This window comes from Bipolaris victoriae (assembly GCF_000527765.1).
Source record: "Bipolaris victoriae FI3 unplaced genomic scaffold scaffold_35, whole genome shotgun sequence".
NCBI lineage: Eukaryota > Fungi > Ascomycota > Dothideomycetes > Pleosporales > Pleosporaceae > Bipolaris > Bipolaris victoriae.
This window is the reverse complement of record NW_014575357.1, coordinates 68,873-84,041: the sequence shown is the minus strand read 5'-3', so window position 1 is coordinate 84,041 and position 15,169 is coordinate 68,873. Positions and strand designations below refer to the sequence as shown.

Below are 15,169 nucleotides of genomic sequence, written 5' to 3'. Positions count from 1 at the left end.
GAGGAGGTGGTGGAGGGGGCGGAGGGAAATCCATCTTGATTACTGTAGGGTATAAAAGGCTGCTGCTGTCAGATAGAGCTTCTGGGCGCGATTCGAATGTGTCCGCGCTGAGAGTGTCGGGGGTGAAAGGATGATAGCTAGGTCTCTAGCAGCTCCTTGCTGTGTTTGGCGAGCACTGTAAAACGAAGAACGGGAGATTCGCCGACCTTTAAGAAAACGACTTTGGCACAGCACTGTACTGCACGAGTCGGCTGAGCACAGGTCGCGACAAGCTTAGGAGTCTAGTCCTGAGCTTTGCGGACAACGCCGCGGTCGAAGAAGGGAAAAGTCGCGTCGGCGCGCCCGTTCAACGACAACCTCCAATTCCTCGAAAGTCGAAAGGGAGGCGGCGCACACGATGCAGAGATATGACCCCGCGCGTTGTGTGGGTGAGGTGATGGAGATGGATCGCTAGTGGCGTGCATGAACTTTTGTCTTCGCGACATCTGCAGACAGCAACGCGGGCACGTGACACAGCGGTGGGTCGCCGCACGCTAGCTCCTGCCTAGCCCACTAGCGCCAGGGCCTGGTAAGCGAGAATTGCAGAACACCGGAATTTTGACCTCTCGACGTCCGATCACTAACGACACAGCACCCCAGTGGTAAGTTTCATCGACAACGTGCTGGCAGCTATTGTCCCATACTAATTCTTGTCCAGACTCAGGTACGAAATTTTTCGACGCGCCACGCCACCTCGGAGACGACATCGCTCACATCACTGCAGACAATTACCCACTGACTCCCCGGGAAATTCATCACGATGCCTTCCAACAGACTCACCTACGTACGTCGCACCGCAACCTCGAGAGCTAGGCCCGGCGATTGAGAGGGCTCAAGAGGAAATTCGGAATTGAAGGCTGACATTTGGGCAGAGGCGACGTGCGCCATACAACACCAAGAGCCAGAAGGTCCGCATTGTCAGGACTCCCGGTGGTGAGCTCCGTTACCTGCACATCAAGAAGAAGGGCACTGCCCCCAAGTGCGGTGTAAGTTGAATTGACGTGGCGTCAAGGCGTGTTATTGACGATTGCCAGGACTGCGGTACCAAGCTCCAGGGTGTTCCCGCCCTCCGCCCCCGCGAGTACGCCCAAGTTTCCCGCCCCAAGAAGACCGTCCAGCGCGCCTACGGTGGATCGCGATGCGCCAACTGCGTTCAGGATCGCATTGTCCGTGCTTTCCTGATCGAGGAGCAGAAGGTCGTCAAGAAGGTGCTCAAGGAGTCCCAGCAAAAGAAGCGTTAAGCGGTTGCGTTGAAGGATGAGGGGGTTTAGCATGTCAAAACTGGGTCAACGGTGTTACGTGCATTATGGGCAGTCTCCTGGTTCGGTCGGCTTTTACGATATCAAGAAGATTTCTGCGCCACTCGGCCAGGATGTAGCTGAGTAGGATCACGAATACATCCACAAGCTACGACACGACTCTCCCAGGATGCTATAGTGTGACGCCAATGTGAAGGGCCGGTGGCTTGAATGCTTGCTCAGAAGCCGTATTCCAATGCAAACTGGTGCGCCTAAAATTTCCCTGGCTTGCGTCTTTCGAGAAGAATGCGCAAGTGCTACTGTCAGTCAACACACGGCTTGAGGGCAGAATTTATCATTGCAACATAATATCAACACGTGCTCAGACGACAGTGGTACCGAATCGACGTCTATATATATAGCTGCTTGCATGTCATAGCCTGCATACTGATGACGACGATGTGAACCATGTCTTGCATCGATGTATGGGACACAGACGTCATGTCCAGACGGTGAGGTGCGTGTCATTTAGACTGAGATACAAATAAACCTAGCCGTGACGGGAGAAACATGTCGGATAGGCACGGTGCCCAGCCAGAAGAAGGCTGGTGAGCCGTGACTCGAGCATGGGCCCGATGATGTGATTGGTGGTTGACGAGCGTTCATGTACGTAGAGCTTGCCGGCGCTCGAGGACGTGGAGCTTGCAATTTGCGATTGCAACGACGCGCATGATCGAGCGCCTGTTCCGCGCCCTTCCTGGTCCTGGAGTGTTGGAGTCAGACTCTGGCGCCGCGAGTGAATGTGACTTTTGCGCTGGCGGCCTCGGACACTCAGCCAGCGCGACCCCCACTTACACTCACCTCGACACCCTAAATTGTCTGCGATATCGGTCGCCATGTCGAACAACATGTTACATTCCTTGTCGCCGACGACGCCGGGACTACAAGCCCTTCCGCACCCTTTCGCAAGCCCCAACAGCAACCATGCGCGCGGTTTTAAGCGCTCGGCATCCAGCGACGACGACGAAAACGGCGATGGAGATACGCGCCCGTCGTCGTCGTCGCGGCGCAATACCGCCGTGAAGCGCGCATGCAACGAGTGTCGCCAGCAAAAGGTATGCCAGATCACTCTGTGTGCCAGTCGGCGGTAGACAGTTGGGCGATCAACACCCTTGTTCTTCTTTTTCCACCACCACTGTAACTGCTTCTTCCCGCTAACTCTGACTTTTTTCTTCACAGCTCAAATGCAACGTTCAGCAAGATCCCTTCGTCAGCTGCGCCCGCTGCCAGAAGCAAAACCTACGATGCGTCATCGAGCCAAACTTCAAGCGCATAGGCAAGCGCAACCGGAATGCAGAGATGGAGAAGGAAATGGAATATCTCCGCGAGAGGCTGGCAATGTACGAGGGCCAGTCCACGCCAAACCAACCTGTCCTCAAAGCTCCGCCGCAAACGTCAAATAATAGTCACAACTTCACTCCCGGTCCAGTGCCCAAGGTCGAGGATGATGCATTTTTACAAACACAACATACACAAGTTGCGGCAACGTCTCTCCTCGACCTGCGCAGCGGATCGCCTATGTTCTTTTCGCTCGGCGCTGGCGAAGTGAGGCTTGGGCACAGCGAGGTCAACGACTTGTTCACCGAGTATTTCCAGCTCTACCATCCATTTTTGCCATTCCTAGACCAGGTGCGGTCGCCCGACGAATACTATTCTCAGGACCATAAGCTCTTGTTCTGGGCCATTATTGCTGTTGCCGCACGGCGCTACGGGCCTAGGCCGTCCCTCCTCAAGGAACTTGCCAAACCACTCAGCGATCTGATATGGGATTCGATAAGAAATCAGCCCAACCATCACGTGGTCAAGGCCTTGTGTCTTCTCTGTACCTGGCCTTTACCAGCCGAGCGAACAGTAACAGATCCAACCTTTATCCTCTCTGGTGCCATGATGCAAGTCGCAATGCAAATAGGCCTACACCAGCCGACCCATCCAGATGACTTTTCTAGAACCAAGATGCGCTTACGGCAAGAGGATATTCACGATCGCCTGAGGACATGGGCTGTCTGCAATATTGTAGCACAAACGTAGGCCTAGCCTTGCTTGCAACCCCAGAAAAAGACTAACAACTTTCAGGGTATCGACAGGAAACGGACAGCCCTCTATCACACTCTACGATACCACGCTTGATTTCAAAGTGGATGACGAGGAGCACATGCGTATCATACCGCCAACGCTGTTTGTTCGGCTTCGCCAAGAAATGGCAGCAAGCAGGATTAACAAGCTACTGTACTCAGTGAACAGTCGTCGATTTGCCGAAGGTGCTGCCATCAGCTACATGAGTCTCGAAGCAGATCGCCTGAAAGAGGAGCGTGTTAAAGAGGAAAATAGTTCTCTTGATGGCGTTGATAGTGGCAAGTTGTACTGGTAGCATTCGTCACAGCATTGATTGACTAATAATGAGCAGATCTGGAAGAGCTATATCATTACGCTGTCTCATTGCACCTTCACCTATACTCTTTCTTCAGCACTGAAGCCCGACTGGAGCGACGGGACGATCTTGTCGCCTTGTACTTCGCCGCGACTGCTTACCTGGAACGCGTCTTCAAATTGCATAGCGATGGAAAGCTACCCTATGTTCCCTATTATGTAATGCAGATGGCACTCGCAGCTGGATTCGCCCTACTCAAACTCCTCAATTCCGATTTTGCCAGCAAATTGCCTGCGGACAAAGGTCGACAATTCGTACTGCAAACGGTTGACGCACTGAGAAAGGCCAAAGTGTGGTCCAACGACCTTTTGGATCGGTTTGCTGAAGTGCTAGCACAGCTCTGGAAGGAAAGCTCTCGAGGTCGCAGCTTGCACAGCATGTCGCAATCACCCTCCCTTAGCAATGCAGGCATGAACAGCAGTATGTTCAACCACCACAATCAGCGGCAACAGCAACAACACGAGCAAAGACGGAGCAGTGCCACATTACTAGATGATCCTCTCGGCCTGATAATCAGAAGCCGGATGAGTATGAGCGTAGTATTCGACTGTGCATGGCGCTGGCGCGAGGCGCAGGTTGCCGGTGCTGCGGAATTACTCGAAAAAACCGTTACAACAAATCCTACCAACCCGGACTCTTCTGGCAATTCCACACCGCCAAATGGCGTGGTAATCGAGAATCCCGCGCATACCCTGCCAAACTTTAATCCACACATCAATACGCTCAGTATGCCGCTTCAGCTTTCCAACGGCATGGCAAGCGCCAATAGTTTTGAAATGTTCGACTCTGTATCTTGGCTACTGGATACACAGCCAGACTGGACATATGGCAGTGGAACTTTTGGAAATGATTTTGGTGTCTAAGTTGAATCTGGACAAACGATAGAGTGGTTTGTCGTCGCAGGATCTCCCTGAGCCAGTTTCTGAGCCGCTTGGAGTCTTCTGATTCTGGAACAGATTCATATAAAGGCAATATTGAAGTAAATAAGTTTGGATCATTGAGGCATCTGCGAGTTTTGGGTGTTTGATTTAGCGTGGCGTTTGGGCGGAGAATTGATCATTCAACTTAAGAGTCCTGTTCGTGACACTATGTGTCTTTATTGTTAGCGTGTTGGACTTGACTTGTAAATGTCTAAGTTTAGTAATACGAATTGTGCGCTCCTTGCTCATTCGATGTGACAGCATATCTCCTTGAATAATTTGGACTTATAATTTATTGTGCCGTCTGTGTGGTGCTTATCAAGTGTTGTACTACAAAATAATGTGCCCATGGACCAAACCAGTATATTAGTTTTTTTTCACCATATTAAATTGCAGTGTTGATTATCCAAGTTCAACTTCTACTTCTACTTTGCTTTGCGCTATTTTCTATCCTCTGTGTACTTTATTTTTGTTTTGAAACGAAATCCACGGAAATACATGCATTAAATGAGTATCGTATTAAATCCATACCCTGCATGGTTTAGAAATACAGCTAGAAAAGTGTCGATATCTCAGAATATGTAGAGAAATAACTTCGCTGATAAAGCGTTGAACAGATGAAATGTCAAAATAAAGAATAGCGAATTTAATTTTTTGGGACGACAATAAAACCTCAACATTACAAAAATAATATTCGCAAAACACGACCACACGATCAAACAAAGAATTCAAGACAAGTAAGATAATTTGACGAGTCAGAAAAATGAATATTAGGTAGTATATCGAAAGCAGTAGTTTCAAAATATTAATTACCCTTTCTAACCATACTCGTTGTGAAGAGGAAAAAAAATCTATGCAACGCACATACAGCATACCTCACATAAACACGGACACAAAAATCCTGACTCAAAACGTTTCAAAACCCGCCCATAAAAAACATGTGGCATACAAACAAAACGCTCGAATTGGTCTTGGGGAATTTCAGGTTAGACGTTAAAAAAAGGAAGAGAGAGAGAGAGAGAGAGAGAGGTGAAGGCTTAATGTCCACATCCACAGGCTTCACCATGCAAAACACCCTCATCCCTCTTCTTGAAATCACCTCCGTAACTTGCCAGATGAGTCTGGCCATCCAGTCTCTCACCCACATCCGGTATCTTACCCATCCAACTAACTTCAGTGCCATTGACACCCTGGACCATCAATCCCCGGCCCTTTTCTAGCAGTTCCCTCGTTACAGCATTGACATCGACATTCAGATAGTCCCTGAGGAACTGGCCAACCTCGGTGTTCTCATGGTTACCCTGGAGTGCGTGTGCAGCTTCGGGGTTAGAGGTATAGATGTTGACGTCTGCGGCGCTGTGACCGTGAGTCGACCAGCCAGTCTGCGAGCGGCGCGAAACCATGTCTGCGTATTGGTAGAGGGAAGTTGCGGGGTCCTTGACGAGATTGTTGACTTCGTCGTCGTTGAAATCGTGGATGCCCAGACCGGTGGTGATGGAATCGCGGACAAAATCGGCGGTTTGATCGGTTGAGGGGTTGGTTGCGAGGAATGTGTTGTATGCGAGAGCGAGGTGTTCGGCGGAGTGGGAGGCGTTGGCGAGAGGAGACGGGTACCAGAGATATTCAGGGTATGAAGCATGGAGTTCTGGAGGATATGTTAGCTGTGGTTCGTACAAAGAGTATGGGAGACGACGTACGTCGAGCGGCTGCGAGGCCACCGGTTTCGTGGTCAGACGTCGAGACCATGACGGTTTGTGTCTTCTCCTTCTTGATGAAGTTGAGGACGCTGTTAAAAGTCTTGTCGTATGCAAGCACCTCGTGGACTTGAGCAGCAGGGTCGTTGTGGTGGCCTGCATGATCGATCCTGGAACCCTCAATCATTAGGAAAAAGCCTTTGTCGCTGTCTCTGGTCGCATGGCTGAGCGCTTTCATGGCGGCCTCGGCCATCTCGTGCAGACTCGGGTAGACGTCGTTCTGACTGCGGCGGTCGATTTCATAGGGGATATCTGTGTCAGCAAAGAGTCCCAACATGGGCAAGTCGACCGAAACTCCTCCCTTCAATTTGTCGAATCCAGCACGGTCCGAAATGTAGTTGAATCCATTCTTCTTGGCCACTCCGATAATGTCCTTGTCATCGGCTCGGCAGCTTGAATCGCCAGTCGAGTTTGATATGAAGTGGCATCGGCCACCGCCAAACATCAAGTCAACCACACGTCCAAGCGGGTGGTCTCCAACCATTTGTTCTGCAATGCGGTCTTCCTCAGATCGCATGTTCACATGCGCAGCAAAGCACGCCGGTGTAGCATCAGTGATGCGCGTTGTAACTACTAAGCCGGTCATGTATCCCGCCTTCTTAGCCGCTTCCAGCACAGTACCACATGGCTCGTGATCAGGAGTTACGGAGATGGCGCCGTTGTAGCTCTTCTGTGCGCAAGAGAAGGCCGTCGCACCGGCTGCTGAGTCGGTGATGAGCGAGGAAGAGGAGCGTGTTCGTGACTGGCCGATGAGGTGCTGATCGAGGACGAGCTGCTCATTGAAAGGAGCGCCATTCTGGAACTGCATGAAAGATCGCGTGAGAGAAAGTGAGGTAGGGCCCATGCCATCAGAAACCATGAAAATCAGGTTCCTCTTCCCACTTGCTTGGGGTGTCTTGGAGTCGTCGGTCGAACTTTGGAGGAGAATGCCGAGCACAACGACAGCGCCTGTTGCAATAACGGCCCAGACAAACAGTCCGACTTCTCTCCATTTCTGTGATTGCGAATATCCCTTCTGTCCGTATCCGGTCCGGCGGCCTGTGAGTAGGGCATCTTCTTCTGCCAGATCGCGGCCACCGCTTATCTCAGAAGACGCGCGGTTCGACAGTAGGGGGCGAGCACCAGACATGGTGGATGTTGTGGGAGCACAAAGGCCCAGTAAAGACTAAACAGTGCGAAAGCGATGCGAGGGTTGGGTTCGTGGTTTGTTACATGCAGACTGGAGATTACGGGGTGGAGACCTAGTCAGGTCAGATGGATAGCCACGGGGGTTGTTGCGACGGATGATCGACACCGTATGTGTTGCTAGCGTGACACGCTCATACCACGTGATACAAGCTTTATCCTTCTCCTGGCGACGTCTTGGCGAGACCTAGTAATCTTTACAATAATCTATAGTAGGAGGGTCGAAAATCTTTGAGAATATATAGATACAAGGCTGCTTAGACAGTTATAAGACAAGTGGTCTAATGCAGCATTTGTGTGTAGACTTACTGGACTACGAGACCTCTAGTCATAACCACTCAGCAGCCCATAGTCTTCATGTTCACCACTGACAGTCGGTTATCTGCCATCAGTGTCTTCTCATACTTGCAATGTCTTAACTTTTCTACCGCTCTAAGCGCTCTTTGAACTAACTTCTATCTCATCTTCTGTTGATCCACTACACGGTAATCTCGATCCTCGTTATGTAGTCAACTTAGCTCAGAATTACATCAAATCAAGCCAATGAGAACCACAAGTGATATTTTTTACTCACAGCTCATTTCGAAGAATGGAATTCATCCGAGAAACAACATTTGGATATAAACATGACCTGGTAAGACATTTGCAAGTAGTAAGCGTATCATATTGGGAATTGGTCAGCTTATTAAACACACGGAAAAATATTCTGCAAAAGCCCGAAGTGAACATGTAGAACGCTGGATTGAGTGGTGGAGTCCCTGGCAGAGAAGTATATTAGATTGCCAGCAATCTCTGCCCGAGAAAGAGACGATGTTTGCTCGCAAGAAGAGCCTCCGCACCAAAACTCATTGAACATTTCTGTTTCATTCCTAATTCATTTTCAAGAAAGATACCTAGAATCATATCGAAAAACTTCCTTATTAGAAGCGCATATATCACAAGTTACGAGAATGAATCCTGAGTGTGGTAGACTTGTGGTTGTAGTTGCTTCCCTGCATATTATCATGCTTGCGAAAATAAGACACGGCCACCCTACGGAGTATACGTTCAGAGAGTATATACCACCTGGTTTCAGAAATGAAGTCAAGTACCAGACAGATTTTTCCAATGAAATATCTTCCAGAGCATGTGAAGATATCGGGACACTTAGACAGATGGCGCGTTCACAATCATTGCCAACATTGAGTGGACGTGCCGTTGTACCCTGCATATACCTACGTATACTAAAAGCTACCCCAACATTCCTAACGAGCAGCAAGGCACCACGATTCACCCTCCTATTCGAACAATGTTTGCGCAACTTAAGAAATGAATTTTGTGAGTCAGATATGCAGGCCAAACCACTGACACGGCAAGGCAAATACGAAATCAAGTATGCACTCAAAACTGAACTTTTGATTTCGACTAAAGCCGTGGCTGGTGAACACACCGAGCCTACTTAGGCTATGAATAATATCCATGAACGCCCACGCTATGCTTTCAAATAAAGGATAAAATCGTCCAAGCTTCTTAAATAGTTCTGCCTCTAAATCTCCTCAGATTCCGTCTCGAGCCATTGGCCAAAGTAGACGCAAGTTCGTGCTGAAATTTCACCCTCGTCTCCACATAAATCAAATACTGGGCAGTTGCCGCAGGGAGCGTCTACGAAACCATTGTAGACTTTGGTATCTGTTGCGCGCAGCACAGTCCGATAGTTGGTACCTGATATCTTCTCTAGTCGATCGTCGAGCACCATCATCTCGAGTAATTGCTCCATGTCGTCTTCGCGCACGAATTTGCCACGTAAAATCTCTTTCGAGTTGAGCCAGTTGGCTACGGAGGCGGCGGTCGGGTACTGTGGGTTGTGTCGATGAACAAGTTTGGTTACATTTGGATCCTTGGATGGGCGATGAGGCTTGACAGCCGGCGCAATGTCCTCAATGTCCGGAATGCCTTGCACTTGGGCTTTCTTCCTGGCAATGGCAGCCGTCCTATCTTCCGTGATGTCGTAATCGTTCCAGTTACCCGGCACCCGGATGCAAGTTTCGTTCTCCACATGCTGTGCAACAATACCCGATATTGTATCAATCAGCGCCATGTCAAAGTCGCCTTCTGATTGCCATGGCCCGCCAGCGATATCTTCCGAGGGCTTGAGGTGCTTCAAGAGATACATTTTACGGTTGGGGTGCTTGACGCTCATGACTGACTGCACCAAGTCCTTGGACTCCAAGCTCTTGAGACATTTTGTGAGGGTTTGCTGGGTGACATTGGTCTTGGTTCGAAGGTACTTGGACCAGATACCTTCGGCCTGGGCCTGGTCGATGTGCTGGTAGAGGAGGCGCTCGTCGGGAGTTAGTCGTCGAAGCCTGGGCACACATGTTAGCAGGGCGCTCGCATATGCTATTTCGAGTGTTTGAGACTGCGCACTCGTGCACAGCATCAAGGGCGCACACACTTGTCGGCCTCTTCTCGTGTTCTCAGCTTCCAGCACGGGTCTCCCTCAAGATGCATGAGCTTCAAGAGATGGCGGTCGCCGAGCTCTTGCAACAGCTCCATCAGCTGCGTCACGGTATCTGCAACCTGCATGTTGGACAGGTCGCGCTGGAAGAAGATGTGGCCTGCTGGTCGTTGGGCGCATTTCTCGTATAGCGCATCGGCGGGGCTGAGGCTTTCATTGTTGCTCTTGTTGGCGTCAACGGGCTCTTCTTTGGGCACCGGCGAAGGCGCCGTTACTGAAGCCATGCTGGATCTAAGGTCTGGGTGTGCGTCACCGGTCGATCATGAGGTTATGGTGAAGGCGAAGGTGAAGACGCGACGACATGCCAACCGTGACCAAAAGTTTTTGGCGGGACCGCGACGAGTCACGCCCAATCACGTGTTGGCGGGAGTGGAATGCGGGGAAGACGACGCCGCTCCTTCTCGCTTACCACCGTATGCACTCCTTGGCCTCCCTACTGTTCTTCATTTCTCATTCTCCATTCTCCATTTTCCGTCCTTTCACTCAACACCCTTCTCACGTGTACTCCCCATACAGAGATGACTAGAGGTACAGCGGCAATGTCAGCCTCCGAGTCCCTTTGCATGCCATCCATGCTGCACCCCACGCGCTAAGGCTACCTAGACACGGGTTCGTGCATCGTGACTCGGATACGTAAAGTGCCTTTGCATTTGCAGTCAACCCCTTGACCCCGCATATGGGAGGCTTGCGGTCGAGCAGCGTATGCCGGCTAAAGACTGTCGAAAAAAATTCCTAGGTCACTCTGCGCTGGAAACGATAGCCGATGATCTTTCCCTGCTACGGCATGCAACTTCTGCACAGCGAGTCCTGGGGCTGCCACTTTGGTAGGCATCTCGCGAGCAATTAATTGCTGCAGTCTCGTCTGCTTGACAAACGCATTTGGTCCTTGTACATGCATATAAAAGCACGCTTCATTGCCGTTCTTGTATTAAAGGCTCTTTCATCTGCAGTCCGGGTACCATCATCCGGCTACCACCCACGGCCAGGTCCTGCACCTTCACACAGTCAAAATGATTTCCGGGTAGGGAATCCTAGATACCAATCACATAGTGCTTGCCTTTCCCATCTGGGTAAGCAGATCATTACTCCATGTCGTGAAACCATTGCCTTGTACATGATGGCCACTCCCGGTTATCTGGGTCCCGACTGACGGAGCCTTTACTCCACATTCAGGCGTCTGGGGTCCCCGCATGTGTGCCCTGAATCATGAGCATTGCATGTTGATAAAGATAGTCCAGACTCCATCGCTGTAAGAGTATCTTCACTGTCGTGCTCCGTACACAACAGTGCCACTGAATCCGCCAGAGGCCAAACCACCATGGCAAGAGAGAAGCAGTTCCATGAACAAGTCACCACCGGTAGTAATCTCACTACTGGTAGCAACCTTACTGATGAAGATACCGCTCGTAACCATGGACTCCACCACGACCATGTTGCCGAAGAGGCGCTCGGCGGGCGCACGGCCGACTTGGGCAAGTCATACTTTACCAGTGTGAACTTCATCGGCACAGTCATTGTAGGTCTTTGAGGTTTTCTGGTCGATGGAAGGCTCATGATGTATAGGCTACATGTTTGGCGCAAATATCGGGGTAATTCTATGTCCAACTTATGGCATAGGGCGAGACACTGACTATCGTCTAGGTATCTTGGCTGGGTTCTTCCATCCAACACCTTGAGCCTCATTAACGCTGCCATTGGACCATCACCAAACATCATATGGGTCAGCATCTCCTGGACAGCTGGTTTTGCTATTGGCTTCACGCTTGTTGGTCGTCTATCCGACATATTTGGTCGGAGATGGTTCTTCATTTGTTCATCTCTTCTCGGTTTAGTCGGCAACATCATTGGAGCGAGTGCACAAAGCATAGACATGTTGATTGTCAGTACAAAATGCTATAGAATCATACGGAGCTAACAGAAACAGGCCACCAACTCGATCAACGGCCTCGCCGCTGCCGGTCAGCTCTCGTTTCACATCATCCTCGGCGAGCTTGTACCAAACTCCCTCAGAGGTCCAGTCAATGCTTTTGTGCTTTTCACTTCGGTTCCGTTTGCCGTCTTTGGCCCTCCAGTTGCGCGATCACTATATCAGACCACAGCTCTTCAGTGGCGATGGTGCTATATCCTAGGATGTATCGTCAATGTTTTTGCCGTAGTCATGTACTTTTTCTTCTATTTCCCACCAACATACGTAAGCGAGCTCTCATCCACCCGTCTCGGCCAGGGACTAACAAGTACAGGAAATGCTCCACGTTGGCGGCAAGTCTAAATTTAAACAGCTAAAGACTCTCGACTGGGTTGGCATTATTCTATTTTCAACTGGCCTCGTTGTTTTTCTGATCGGCATGAACTGGGGTGGCTCGGCATATCCATGGGATAGCGGACACGTACTTGGAGCATTGTTTGCGGGATTTGGCACTTTGGTGGCATTTTGCTTTTGGGAAGCATACGCTCCTGGACTCGAATACCCACTAATCCCCCTACGGTTGTTCAGGAACATCAAGTACGATGCGAATGTAGCGTGTGCTAGTTTGGCGGCTATTGTCTACTATGCCAACACGGTCATCTGGCCCACCATGGTCTCTGCGTTGTTCACAACCGACATTTCCAAGATCGGGTGGCTTTCTGTAAGTTGGTAGATTCTTGAGCTTTTGAATTGAGACTGACATTTACAGTGTGCTGTCGGGGGTGGTCTGCTCCTGGGACAGATTCTTGGAGGTGCTGGTGTGCGCTATCTACCACGAATGAAGATCCAGATGACTGTGGCAGCAGTTATCACAACAGCCTTTGTCGCCGCCGTTGCCGCATCCGATGAGAGTACTGAAGACCGAACCACGACCTTTCTACTAATCGGCACCATTGCAGCAGGATACATTGAGAACCTGACGCTTTCGAGTACTGCATATCTTTGGGACCCAGCGGATATCGGTTTGGTGACTGGTGTCATGGGAGCCATACGCACCGGTCTTTCGGCCATCGCGACAAGCATGTACTCTTCCATCATCACAACAGAGTCAAAGAAGTATATTCCACGAAAAGTCAGGCCTGCTGCACTTGCCGCTGGTCTCCCGGAGTCGTCACTAGAGTCTCTACTTTTAAGTGTCACGTCGGGAAACTTCTCAGCCGTGCCTGGTGTTACGCCAGAGATTATTGCAGCGACTGGGAAAGCTGTGAAAGATGCTTATGCACTTTCGTTTAGAACGGTGTATCTCTGCACGCTACCGTTCGGAGTGCTGCTTATCGTTGCAGCACTGTTGCCACCAAATGTAGAGCAATATCTTACCGACGAAGTTGCTAGGAAGATGCATGATCGGGTCGAAAAGGATGGAGTTGAAAGGAAGGAGGTTATTGAAGCGTAGATTGAGGTTATGGAGTGTCACTCAGTACATATATATGTAGATATTCTAAGAATGTATAAACTTTTGTTAGATCAGAGATTGGTTTTGGCTCATTGTATTTGTCTGCCTGGAACTATGAAATCATCTAATCTTGATTGAACTTCTAGCAAAACGTTGTACGTGTATATTATCGGAATCCTTCCCTCCTCCCAGTCAAACCTCAAGACTTTTCCATCCATCACTCCCTCTTCAACCACTGCAGATTGACCGCACTAACACATCCCTTCTCCCCTTCCCTCAACCACCCCAGCAAATTCTCCATGCCCAACCGCTCAAACCCTATATGACTCTCCACACTGGCTCCCGCCGTATGACTCAAAACCATAACATTATTTCTCGTCGCCAACTTAGGATTCACACGCGGTTCATCGGCATGAACATCAAGTCCCGCCGCCCCGACCTTACCTTCATCCAACGCCTTATTCAGCGCCTCCTCATCCACCAATTTCCCACGCGCAATATTCACGAGCCGCGCCCCGGGCTTAAACTGATTAAACTGCGGCGTAGACAGTAGCACTTCGCCTTCAAACGGCGTAGCCAGCACCACGCAATCCGCGATCCCCAGCAACTCCTCCAGGCTAGCACAATACGTCGCCCCCACGCTCTTCTCTCGCTCCGCATCCTGCCTCACAACATCGTAGTACGCGATGCGCATTTCAAACGCGCGCGTCGCTTTTTCTGCAATCCGCATGCCGATGCGGCCGAGACCGATGATGCCGAGAACGCTATGATTCGGATTGTGTGTCACGGCGGCGATGTTGCGGTTTGCGTCGTGGAATTGCTCGGTGGACAGGGAGCGCGCGGCGAGGAAGGACCACGTGATTGCGCGGTAGCAGGACAGGATTAGCACGATGGCGGCGTCGGCGACGGACTCTGTGCACGCGGAGGCAGAGTTGCAGTATATGATGCCGTGAAGTGCCATGGTGCGCGTGTCGACCCAGTCGAAGCCTGCGCCGGCTGAGGCGTAGATTTTACAAGAGGAAGGGAGGAGAGAGCTATGTAGTAGTAGTTAATCATCTTTGTTCCTATCGAAATTTCATATTCTGTATCCTCTTTCTTTCCTTATGGTATGAAAAATAAAGGAGACAAAAAACATAAATTCTAGGAAATTGAGAAGAAAAAAAAAGATCAAACTTACATCAATTCCTCATCCCAATTCCCCATTTCCCCCCCAGTATTCCAAAACGGCCGGTACATGCCTACAAAATCCCCCCACCGCCCTTCCCGCAGCGCCGCCTTAAACTCCTCACGCCCCATCGAATACGTCCGCACAACATGGAATGTGGCCGCCAACTCGCGGTACAGTTCGTGATTCCAGCGTATATCGTCGCCGAGATGCAGAATCGTGGGTTTCGCGGCTACATTTGCGGCCTGTGTTTGCAACGCCATTTTGCCCCTCTTCCGAAACGATTCCTACTTATTCTCTTCTGTTTTTTCTTTATGAAAAATCAAGGCTGTGAAAGATGGAAAAGCCGGCGAGTGAATTCTGTTCAAATAGATATATAGATATATAAAAATTGTAAGTTGTCGTTGATCTTTCTTTCCCAAGCTCTCACTCTCTTTCCGTCCCGCAGATATGTTGAGGAACGGTACTCGGTCATGTGGGCTCTTTTACCACACTTACCCCAGCAGGGATCCCGGGTTCGCGCG

The 15,169-nt window shown here is 50.2% G+C and overlaps 8 protein-coding genes across 8 annotated transcripts; 5 read left to right on the top strand and 3 right to left on the bottom strand.

Annotated features, from left to right (window-relative positions):
- Window positions 1–799: 799 nt before the first annotated feature.
- On the top strand, window positions 800–1,280 carry COCVIDRAFT_97298 (hypothetical protein; the record flags this gene model as incomplete). Its single annotated transcript, XM_014701923.1, has 3 exons — window positions 800–823; window positions 912–1,025; window positions 1,074–1,280. 3 exons carry the CDS (start codon window positions 800–802, stop codon window positions 1,278–1,280), a joined length of 345 nt encoding a protein of 114 aa, XP_014557409.1.
- An 893-nt stretch (window positions 1,281–2,173) lies between these two features.
- Window positions 2,174–4,628, top strand: COCVIDRAFT_97328 (hypothetical protein; the record flags this gene model as incomplete). Its single annotated transcript, XM_014701922.1, has 4 exons — window positions 2,174–2,392; window positions 2,517–3,361; window positions 3,411–3,685; window positions 3,739–4,628. 4 exons carry the CDS (start codon window positions 2,174–2,176, stop codon window positions 4,626–4,628), a joined length of 2,229 nt encoding a protein of 742 aa, XP_014557408.1.
- Window positions 4,629–5,722: 1,094 nt separating this feature from the next.
- On the bottom strand, window positions 5,723–7,568 carry COCVIDRAFT_97097 (hypothetical protein; the record flags this gene model as incomplete). The annotated part of the gene is made up of 2 exons (XM_014701921.1): window positions 5,723–6,330; window positions 6,383–7,568. 2 exons carry the CDS (start codon window positions 7,566–7,568, stop codon window positions 5,723–5,725), a joined length of 1,794 nt encoding a protein of 597 aa, XP_014557407.1.
- A 1,210-nt stretch (window positions 7,569–8,778) lies between these two features.
- Window positions 8,779–9,066, top strand: COCVIDRAFT_97336 (hypothetical protein; the record flags this gene model as incomplete). Its single annotated transcript, XM_014701920.1, has 1 exon — window positions 8,779–9,066. The coding sequence occupies one exon, from the start codon at window positions 8,779–8,781 to the stop codon at window positions 9,064–9,066; it is 288 nt and encodes a 95-aa protein (XP_014557406.1).
- Window positions 9,067–9,149: 83 nt separating this feature from the next.
- On the bottom strand, window positions 9,150–10,345 carry COCVIDRAFT_97367 (hypothetical protein; the record flags this gene model as incomplete). Its single annotated transcript, XM_014701919.1, has 2 exons — window positions 9,150–9,969; window positions 10,059–10,345. 2 exons carry the CDS (start codon window positions 10,343–10,345, stop codon window positions 9,150–9,152), a joined length of 1,107 nt encoding a protein of 368 aa, XP_014557405.1.
- Window positions 10,346–11,013: 668 nt separating this feature from the next.
- On the top strand, window positions 11,014–11,271 carry COCVIDRAFT_37089 (hypothetical protein; the record flags this gene model as incomplete). The annotated part of the gene is made up of 1 exon (XM_014701918.1): window positions 11,014–11,271. One exon carries the CDS (start codon window positions 11,014–11,016, stop codon window positions 11,269–11,271), a length of 258 nt encoding a protein of 85 aa, XP_014557404.1.
- A 168-nt stretch (window positions 11,272–11,439) lies between these two features.
- Window positions 11,440–13,480, top strand: COCVIDRAFT_97143 (hypothetical protein; the record flags this gene model as incomplete). Its single annotated transcript, XM_014701917.1, has 6 exons — window positions 11,440–11,637; window positions 11,685–11,710; window positions 11,763–12,000; window positions 12,046–12,312; window positions 12,362–12,748; window positions 12,797–13,480. 6 exons carry the CDS (start codon window positions 11,440–11,442, stop codon window positions 13,478–13,480), a joined length of 1,800 nt encoding a protein of 599 aa, XP_014557403.1.
- Window positions 13,481–13,697: 217 nt separating this feature from the next.
- Window positions 13,698–14,908, bottom strand: COCVIDRAFT_37087 (hypothetical protein; the record flags this gene model as incomplete). The annotated part of the gene is made up of 2 exons (XM_014701916.1): window positions 13,698–14,514; window positions 14,658–14,908. 2 exons carry the CDS (start codon window positions 14,906–14,908, stop codon window positions 13,698–13,700), a joined length of 1,068 nt encoding a protein of 355 aa, XP_014557402.1.
- Window positions 14,909–15,169: the final 261 nt, after the last annotated feature.